Consider the following 10,610-nt stretch of genomic DNA (forward strand, 5'->3'; position numbering starts at 1 on the left):
CCCCGGCACCATTCGCAGGACGGTAGAACCGTGTGGCAAAATACATTTGTCCTGCTCTCCTGAAATCATGATGGACCTATTAGGCACATGCTCAAATACTGAGGCCAGAGACACGGTAATTGAGAAGTCTGATAGCTGTGTTGACTTCAGCCTGCAGCCTGCTTGCTCAGAGATATCTCAGAAATTAAAAAAAATTCTCCAGCATCGGCCAATTTCTTCATCACTTTTGCTGTAGTAATAATGAGAATCAGAGTAATCTGATCATTTTAGATTAAACATAATCTCACATCAAGATATGTTATTAGTTTGAATTTGTCCCTACATTGAACCCTGTACGTTCTTTGCTTGTTTCCACTTCAGCGTTATCTCTGCGCTGGTTTCTCTCTGTGCATCAGGGAGCAAGCACATCCGCGGGCTTTACACATGCAATTATGAGATAAGTGAAGAATGGACATGCCTGGTGTTTAAGTTGCCAAGAGCCCAGTTCTGGCTCCTGTTTATCACAGATAATGGGCACATACTCAAATACATACATGTGTTTACAGTGGGAATATAATCAATGACCTCAAAGGCAGTGATTACTCTGCTTGTTTGCTCGACTATTTGTGAACACATGGATGCCATGTGAAGGTTGTAAACCCTCATGGACATTCTCAACCACCCGATCTTATCCAAACCAGAATCTGCTCTTATGTGTATCGCTGCCAGGAAAATAGTCCCACATCCTCGGCTTGTTGAAAGAATAAATAATCCATCCATCTGTCCCATTCTCACGACCACGATATCGTAGGAGCACCTTGAGGGAATTTCTCCAAATTTAGATTAAATGTTTGGTGTGACTCAAGGATGAATTGATTTGATTTTGGTGATCAAAGGTCAATGTCACTGTGACCTTACAAACATGTTTTTGGTCTTGTGAGCACTTCTTTTCAGGAACACCTTGAGGTAATGTCTCCAAAATTTGGTGAAAAATCATCACTTGGATTCAAAGATGAACTTATTAGAACTTGTTGGTCCAAAGTCAAGGTGAAGGTGAGTTCCTATTCGTGTGAGGGTGATATATCGAGAGATTGCACAGTCACTTGGACTGAAGCTTGACCTGATTAGATTTTGGAGGTCAAAGGTCAAGGTCAGATGCCCTAAGAACAACTTGAGGCAATTTCTTCAAATCTGTCACAAATGTTCACTTAAAATCACAGATTTACTGGTTAGATTTGGGTGGTCAAAGGTCACAGTGACCTCACACAACTTTTTAGACCAGATGTCACTTGAACTGAAAGATGAGCTGATCCAATTTCAGTTGTCAAAGGTCACAGTGACCTCGGTAGCATTTTTAAATTTTTTTTGTCATTTCCGTAGCTGGAATTATATTTAAAATTAAATAACATATGATATAAAGTAGAATGGGTTGGAGTTTAGTGAGTTGATTGTGCACATTTTGTTGAAGGGAGCTTGTGATACCCACTTGTAGCAAGATGGCCAACAGTAGTCATCACGTGCTGCTGATTGAAAAAAAGAGATAATGCAAATGTATCTCACATTTGCATTTTATTGAGCTATTCAATTAAGCATATTAAAAGCAGGATATAAGGACCATTAGTTTCGTATCAGTCCCTCACTAAAGCTTACTGTTGCATCACTTAATAGCAACAAAAAAGAGTAATTTTCTATTTTCAGGCTTAAGATTACTGGCAAGATGTAAAACGTATTGATCAAAGGCTTCTAGAAACACGGGAAGCTTTTAATTTGCCGTGCATTTATTTCTGTAGCCTAAGTGATTTATCCTGGGGGTTCATTAGCGATGCCCTGGTGCTCTGGATGTGAAACCTACAGCCTCGAGCAGCCCGGCTTTTAGTCCGCTCCCCAGGCAGCTCCCAAGTTATCAGAGGTAATCCAGCTTTCAGAACGTTATCACGTACTGATGGGAGCAGCGACGGGGAGAGTAAATGAGAAAGGGGCTGTTCAAGAGAGAGAGAGCTGATCTGTTCTCTATCCAATATATTCAGGTTGAGTCTCACATACTTTTCTCTTCAAATGATTTTTTAGAGGGGGGCTCTGGGGGTTTCAGTGTCTGTGTTTCTGTCGATCGATCCTCCAACTTTGTTCCAGACTGAAATAACCTAAAAACTATTGGATGGATTGCTTTAAAATTCCGTACAGAATAAACATGGCTTTGGTGATCCCTTCATGTTTCATGTAGCCCCATCAGCAGGTCAAGGTTTTCATTTACCCTGTGAAATATCTCAACATCTGCACGTCTTTGCAGAGATACTCACAGTTTCACTCTTCCCACAGTCCAAAGACCTGATGGAGCAATAGACTTTACCTTTTTATGACATAATGCACAAAAGGTTGTTGTACTAGAGTCTGGGAAGTTTTTACAAATATAAAACCTTTGTGGTTAAACATAAAATAATATATATATTTGCCATTCATGTCAAAAGTTTTACAGACCTCTTATTTATGATGAACATACTTCCATGATTCTGATTCGCTGTTGATTATGTGGCTTTGACATTGTTTTACCCAAGTTAGACTTCATGCAGTCGAAGATCTTGATCTCTTGACCTTGTTTTTGTCCAACTAACAGCGTCTTTTTCTCCGTCCCTGTCCTTTGTCTCCCCGTGTCTCCAGGAGCAGCCAGGGCTTCATGCACATGAAGTTGTCGCGGACGAAGGAGAACAACAACAAGTACATCCTGGGCCAGAACAGCTGCCCGTTCGACAGCGTGCCTGAGATCATCCATTTCTACTCCAGCCGCAAGCTGCCTATCAAGGGTGCCGAACACATGTCCCTGCTCTACCCTGTAGCCATTAGGACACTCTAGTGCCATGGGTCCCCTGCAGGCGTCGGCCCCCCTGCAGCACTCACTGGACCACCCTCAGTGGCTCCACTCTTCCCGTCCGCCCCGCGGGCTCATGGGAAGAAGAACAGTGGCCTCCCAAACTGCTGATCCTCACTCACCTCAAACCTGTTTTGAAGGCCTACTGCATACTATCTCATTCTGACGGACTCAATGTTTGCAAAAAAAAGTCTTTATTATTTTATGTTATTATATTCTATTTTATTTTTGTATTTATGACAGTCACCCAATTCATTACGTCACAGACTGAGGAACATCATTTCATTCATTCTGGAGCTGACCCCGCCCGGCACTAAGCACTCACAGAAAAAGAAAGGTACATCATCAGACGTAGCTTCTATCCTAACCTGCTCTTTCCTCAGCACAGTTGTGTGTGTGTGTGATTTTCTCCTTTTGGTTGGGCTCTGCTGTTATTGTAATTGTTTGTAAGGGAACTTGAAGATTGTAAGCGCCGTGGTAAGGAAAGCGACTTTTATGGGGCACGGGAGGGATATCGTCCACATGGGCACCGTACAGTGTCCAGGATATTGAATACATTTGCCGTGTTATGGATGGTATTTCCCCAGCTGAACGGAGACAACAGGCCTGTGAGCTGTGCAGATTGATCTCTCTATCTTGTCATAGTGCATGCTGTCTGCTCTCCATCACCGCGTGGCTGTATCACATCACTGACAGTGTAAGTACCACAGTGGTGAGACAGGCAGGGGAGCATGATGGATGGCTCGTCCCATCCGACACAGTACAATTGGCCGAGGCAAGAGACCAGAGCCTGTCCGAGTGGACCAAATTACCCCCCCGCCGCCCCTGCTTAGTGTGGCTTTGCATCGGGAGAATGAAATATGCCTGCATTGTCTACCTCAGAAAAATCAATTTCATTCGCCCATCTGCAGATCAATAGGTACAATGGGATTGCAGACATCGATCTGCCCCCCCCCCCCCCGACATTCCCAACCCCCCCAAAATGCATCATTGCTTTTAGGAATATGTTTTTTTTAATACAATTAATCCAAGATTTTTTTTTTTCCTAATGAAAACATTTTTTTCATAAAAAGAAGAGAAAAAATGTTTGTTTTTTCCAGATTCGCAATTGTATGTAGTCACTAATATGATACTATGTGATGTCAGTAACAGATGTTTGGTTAATGCCTTATAATGCATGGGTCAAATCAGTCCGAGAGATCAGCTGGTTTCTAATTCTGCTTTTATCGATTGTTCTGTGACTGTAATTAATTCTGCGGTAATTGTTACTGATGTGTTACTCCTGTGTGACATCCACCCACCCCCCCCATCGGCTCCTCACCCTCATCGTCCTGTGCCGATGTGATCACGTTTTTTGGGAACTTCTCCAGCCTCTTCTAACTGTGGTGCTTTGCATTTTTCGTTGCTTCAAGTTCCGCTCAATGCACGTTTGCCTCAGTGGCCACGACTCGAGTCCCGGCGTCTCAGGACCAACGGGATCGTCGGAGCCGCACGCGAGAGACAGTGGCCTATTCTCCTCGGACCAATCACAACGCAGCCTGTTTGAACCGGATTAAGACCTACCTTTGACCTGTCATGCTCTCTGTCATCGACCCTTTACTACCAGATGTGCATACGTGTGTGAATGTGAGTGAGGAATGCATGTGTCCGGTGCTGGTGTGCTAATGTGCACAGACTGTCTGAGTTCTAGTGTTTTTAAACCCGCTGGTACAAACTGGTGAGAGTTATTGATCAGATCTCTCTTTTTTTCTTGAACTTGAAATAAGCAACTACGAGTCGAAAATGTTCCTGTCGCGGTTTCTCATTGACCACATTTAATTTTAGCAACTCACAGTAATGACCTGTACGTATTGGGACCTGCTCTCTGCAGTTTACTGAAACAATATTCCAGCCCACAAAGAATAATACTGCTGAGAAGTCCCAGCAAGAATTCACTGTAAGATCCAACTGTTTTCACAGAGTTGCAAAATTAAATCGTTTTTTTGGTTTATGGGCAAATCCTAATAAAAAATGTTAAATGTTGGGCCGCTTCCTCTGAGCTTTAAATGGCCGACACCAGGAACCAGAAGCGTGACCTCTGAGTACACATTTTGGCTGCAACTCTATCCAGCCTGTGCACTGTGCAACTGTAGAAACTGCAGTCGCTGAAGGGAAACATGATTGTGGGAGTGTGTGCCTCCGCCAAATACGATGACATGTGATGGTACAAAAATGTCCACAGGGAAGAAATGTAATCAGCAGAATGACCTGAATAGTTAGAAGCCGTTTGCAGACAGTGGGATGTGCACGTTGCCGGGGCGGCGTGCACGTTGTCGGGGCAACGTGCCGCTAGACGAGTGCAGAGCGTTACATGAGGGTGTCTGTTCATGTGAGGAGGCAGCCGCTACAGCTTTAGTAGGGATTAGAATGTTGTTGCAGTGGACCTATGTATTTCCTTGAAAGAAGATTTTGCAGATTTAAAATAAACTATGTGTGATAGATGTGTATCCTGTATGTTGTAAATGTTCCCCGTCGAAGAGATCAGACAGTAGAGGCTCTTTATTCAGTTACTGCTGCTCATGAGTATGTCTCTACCATAGGGACGAGCCTGTGTGTGATGGCCACACCGCTGCGAGAGAGGCCTTAGCTTTGACAGAGGGAAATGGTGGGAGGGGGAGAACGGGGGGGTGCGGCAGAGTGGAAGGTGTTAGGACACGATGATGGATTCTCTGCAATCAGCAGACGCATTCTTCACATTGGTGAGTTTCTTATATTAGAACCTGAAAGAGCCCTTCCCCTCCCAGAGAAGTGTCTTAAAGTGTGTGTGTGCATGCATGAAGCAGTGTTTGAGTGTGTGTGTGTGTGTGAGTGTGCACTGGTGTAAGCAGCCATCTGCCATTGACTTGCCCTGTGTGTATAGTGTATCACTTTACTGTGGTAAAGTGGCATGTGTGCGTTTCCTTTGTGTACATTGTCGTGCCACGTTATGTATGCACTACTATAACATATCTCTGTACAGTCCCTCATGGCCAAATGTATATACTGAATGTATTGTATGGGGACGTAGAGGCATCAAGGTTCAAAATAAATAAAATTGGGTTTATGAGTTTAAACGTGCGACCGGATATATTTGGTTTGACTTGCAACACACATTGAACACAGACACAATAAAGCAAAAGTATAATTATTTATTATGGAGAAAAGCCCCTGTATCCTCAGCTGGTTACCATGGTGAAGCCCTTTGATAGATAGTGAAGAGCCACCGCTGTTTGAGTCAAGGACAAAACGCTGGAGCTATTATCAAACCAGTACTCCAGCTCTTGTTCTCTATTGATCCACTTTCCAGCACCGTGCTGTAACATTTATTTTGACTCTGCTGCTCATGCCAGCAGTTTCCTCCTGATGTGTCTGCGTGAAGCTGCTGCTCAAGTTCCTCCTGTTCTCACAGCCTGCAGGTCCATTTGATAACAGAGTCATTCACGGCAGCATCTTGTGCATGTGAGCGGTTTTAGAGCATGCTGTGACTTCAATGAAGTGCAAATCACATGTGCCTCTAGACATTTGAAGAAAGTATTTACCTCAAGTGATCAACTCAAACATTTCTTAGCAAACAGAGGAGACGCTGCAGTGTTGATTTTCAGGTCACCGGTAAGTTTGCTGAAAGAACTCTTACTCGTACTTTTACAAATGTTCTGCATTTACACACATACACACACACACACACACACACACACACACATTCATACAGTGCATCTATGTACATACTTTATATGACACACAGTAGATGCACAATTTGCATTTCTCGCACAGTGTCGGCACAGCCTTCAGGGATTCTGTATCTTGCCCAAGAGCACTTGGCACGCAGAGTGGTGGAGAATGGAATTGAACTGACAACCTTCTGGTTAGTGGACAACCCACTTTACCTCCTGAGTCACAACCGCCAATACACACTAAATCAGGGGTCTTCAACGTTTTTCAGGCCAAGGACCCCAAACTGGTGGAGAGATGGAGTAGAGACCCCCTACTATATATTGTATAAATTTGTGTTTTATATTAAACTGGGCCTAGTGCCCTGTATAAACATAGCTACCCTGTTATTGTGCATTCAATACTAGCTATTCAAATATATCACAGGCCACTGACATTTATAAACATACATCTAGCATACAACACTGAGCTATTAAAGTAATTCACAGATTCATGTTTTTATTTTAAACATACATGTATTAGAGGCAGGGAATCCTCAAGCCATCTGTGGATGCCACACATACTCCCACATTAGTGAGATGTCGGACCTTGATGGGTAGCACACAACTTATCTAACCTTGGACGGATGGAGGCTGTCAGGCAGAGGGTCAAATCAGCCTCACAATATGTCGGATGCATGTTAATGTGTATTTAAAGACATTTAAATTTCACTACCCCCCTGCAGTACCTCCGAGGACCCCCTAGGGGTCGCGGACCCCCTGTTGAAGACCTCTGCACTAAATGATTTGGAATAATAATCCCTATTCAATATTCATGTGTTACCAACAACATGTCCATATTTGTTTAAAAACTGAATAAATGGACTGCAAGTGTGCAAACTGAACACAGCCTGTTTCCCCCATAACGGGTTCTATATTTGCTCTGTAAACAAATACAAACACAACCAAGTTTAATGCTTTGCAACAACAAAGACTAAAAACAAGATGCATATTATTGTGTTTATGCTTTGAACTATATGCAAACCACAGTCAGTTTAGATGCACATTGCTGTTATTTTCTCTGCGTTCTCCACCTTGATTACTTTTTCAGACACACAGCTATCACACACCCTGGGGTGCAGCATGGGAAGGAAACTGCAGACTCCAGTGTTCAGTGCTGCTGAAGGGAACGTTTGATAGTGAGATCGCCGTTACCTTCACACTAAAAAGCCCTTTCCCAGCTGTAGCATTTTTCACGGAGAACGTTTTGGCCACCAAACAACTGGCAGGCCTTCAGGAGAGGGGGCGCAGGTAGGGATGTGAAGAAAGGGAACGCTGAACGCTGCACCGCCTCTCGAGCTGGCACAACCTGAAACACACTCACTCACCTCGAGCTCGGAGCCAGGCGGTGAAGAAACCTTGTCTTCACTGCCTCTGACAGGGAGAGTTTGGCAGCTACAGGCTCATAACGGCTCCAAAACTGTGTGTGTGCAATAGCTAACATGTTTATTCTGCAGAGAGAGAAATCAAATACATCATTGCTTCATTTCGTGTGAGAGCTTCTGAGGATTTTCTTCAAAATGGCTACAAAAGTTTGAACCAAAAAGGTCAGGAATCTAAAATTAGAATCGATTCAACATTGTTCAAATGGCTCCACGTGTCATTTCAGATTGATTCGTTTTTTTTCTTATCTAGTCTTACTCTTATCAAATCCACGACTTCAAACAAGCATATTTTAAGTTCGTCTGTAACTCATCACCGTGGTTTCCGGCCTGATCTTTGCTTCTCCCTCCGCTGCAGCTCCTTTCTCCTCCAGAGAAGCTCCATCAAGAGTTAAAGCACCTGGGATGAAATGCATCAAAGAGGCTTTTGTGGGCAGGGAAAAAAAAAGAATGCTGGGAAAAAAGAAGGGGAAGAATAGAAACGCAGCTTGAAAGCAATGAATGGGCCACAGAGGGATAGAACGGCCTTGTGTCTGTCGGAAGCTCATTTCATATTCCGCTCAGTCACACCGGGCACAAAACAATCTCAGGTAACAGACCGTATGTTAATAACCCGTGAAGTGCCCTCTTTCCACAAAGACAAAGGCAGACGGAGCACATCATATCAACCTTGTCTGCTCCTCTGGCACGACGGAGGGCTTCACCCTGACAGAAAAGCACCGCTTTTGTTCTGGCGTGATTGGACGAGCTTTTACAACGTCTCTAAAGATTTGGAATTGATTGTTTCTATTGGCGTAACACGTTGGCCTGTGAGGACGCGGTGCAGATTCTCGCTCATTACCTGGATCCCGGGTCAGCGCAGGAGTAATTGGGCAGGTGTGCACCAACGTCCAAGCTGCCGGCTGCAGCTTCATATGGAAGCAACTTTTCCAGTTGTTCAGGCCTCTTCCTGCTCAGGGAATGAGTTTTTAAAAGATATGCATCAGTCAGTATGGTAACTAAAAAAAGACGTGAAAAAGGACAAGTGATCACAAAGATAAGGTTAAACAGTATAAAGGAAACATTACTACTGCTGCCAATGAATGACTTATATAAATGACTGTTGAATGACCCACAGTCCCCTTACGAAACCAAATTTAAATTCCCTCGAATCAGATTTTTGGGGATCTGCACCAAATAAAACACACTCATAAATATCAGTCCCCTAAACATGTCTGATTTATCTTTTCCATCGACATGCATGAATCATTCTCTTAGAAAAGCACCAGAATGTAATGGGTTCTTTTCTGGGTCACGCCCCACTTCTCCACAAAAGTTCATGGAAATCAGTCGAGTGGTTTTTGCATATGATATAACCATTCTACAAACAAACTGTATTCTCTCTCATCTGTTGGATTTACAAAGTTTTATTTGTTTTACTCCAATTTGAACCTTTTTATGCCTCTAGTTTTAAAGAGATGAATATACAATTTAAATATGGCAGGAGTCACCAGGTTTTAAATATTTTATATATCTAAAAGGTGATGAAAGTGTCGACGGCTGTTCTGTCATCTCACTTCTGTCTCGTCACAGAGGATTAATATCAGTCCGGGTCCTGAGAGGTCACACACGGTCCATACTCCTGTGGGAGTGGCTCAGGGCTCACAGCAAGAAGGGGCCTAAATGTGATGTGTGCAATAACATCTCCTCTATACCGCCTGTGACGCTGTGTCCTATACCGTCACCATGACAACTTCCCATGGTGATTCTCCACAGTGAATTGTTTAGAGTAGCCTGAAAGCTGCCGTTAAGAAGGATGAGGTAGTCATGTGTGCACGAAAAAAATGAAATATTGATTTACTATATAAATATGAAAACTATTTACTATACTGCGACATGTGATTTCAACAAGGGGGAAGCAAATTCAGCTACTTTTTCACCACAGTCTCAACAGTCTCCTTTTTGTCAGACGTGCCGGAGAGACAATGAGGCCTTTTATTCACCTTGACTCCTGTTGCAGCCAGGATGCAGATAAATCAGCAGGGTGCCAATCCTTTTTATATTTTAAAAACACCCTTGGAGGCCGTTGGGAGGTGGAGACCGGCTGCAGGTGTGTGTGCATATAAAACAGACGACGGGGACAGACGGACACAAATCGCCAAGCTCATGAAAGCACCAATCCTCTGATTGAGCTGTCACAGATGCAGTCATAAAACTAAGCAGGGCAATTACTGTAGATGGAGAAAGGAAGCAGAGGAGGAGGCAATATGTCCTTCCACCCCCCCTCCACCAAGATACACACAATGAGGGGAGACAATGAGACAAAGCAAGTGTTTGTCTGTGATAAGGCTGGGGGGACACAAAGGGGAGGAGGGGGGGCTCAGCTAATGGAAGCGATGTCCTGACAAGCCCATCAACGTCTCCGAGGAGGATCTCAAGCCGTCACCTTATCTGTGCAACTTTCATTTCTCTGTTACAGGCTGTCTGAGCTCACTGTCCTGTCTGAAATATGAAATCACACAGCTACGGATAAACTAACCATTTATTAAACGCTGATCCACAGAGGGCAGATCAACAGCGGCCATTTACATTTAGGGAACGAGGGAAAAAAGCAAATAACCGGTTGTTACACCCGGAGGTCAGTGTGTGTTCTGGGATGACCGGTAATAGAACTACTGCATT

At 43.8% G+C, this 10,610-nt stretch overlaps 1 protein-coding gene across 4 annotated transcripts in view; it reads left to right on the forward strand.

Moving 5' to 3' along the window:
- Positions 1–3,783, forward strand: part of zgc:158464 (uncharacterized protein LOC791139 homolog) — a 98,624-nt gene extending 94,841 nt beyond the window's left edge. For 2 of the 4 annotated variants that reach the window (XM_061068093.1, XM_061068096.1), the window contains 2 exons: positions 2,635–2,777; positions 3,086–3,783. In XM_061068093.1, coding sequence (XP_060924076.1) covers positions 2,635–2,777; positions 3,086–3,159 — 217 coding nt within the window. In that variant the 3' untranslated portion in view covers positions 3,160–3,783. Of the gene's footprint in view, positions 1–2,634 lie in introns of all 4 variants that reach the window. The other 2 variants (XM_061068094.1, XM_061068097.1) reach the window with 1 other exon arrangement.
- The last annotated feature ends 6,827 nt before the right edge of the window (positions 3,784–10,610 follow it).

Source organism: Limanda limanda, chromosome 3 (genome assembly GCF_963576545.1).
Source record: "Limanda limanda chromosome 3, fLimLim1.1, whole genome shotgun sequence".
Lineage (NCBI taxonomy): Eukaryota > Metazoa > Chordata > Actinopteri > Pleuronectiformes > Pleuronectidae > Limanda > Limanda limanda.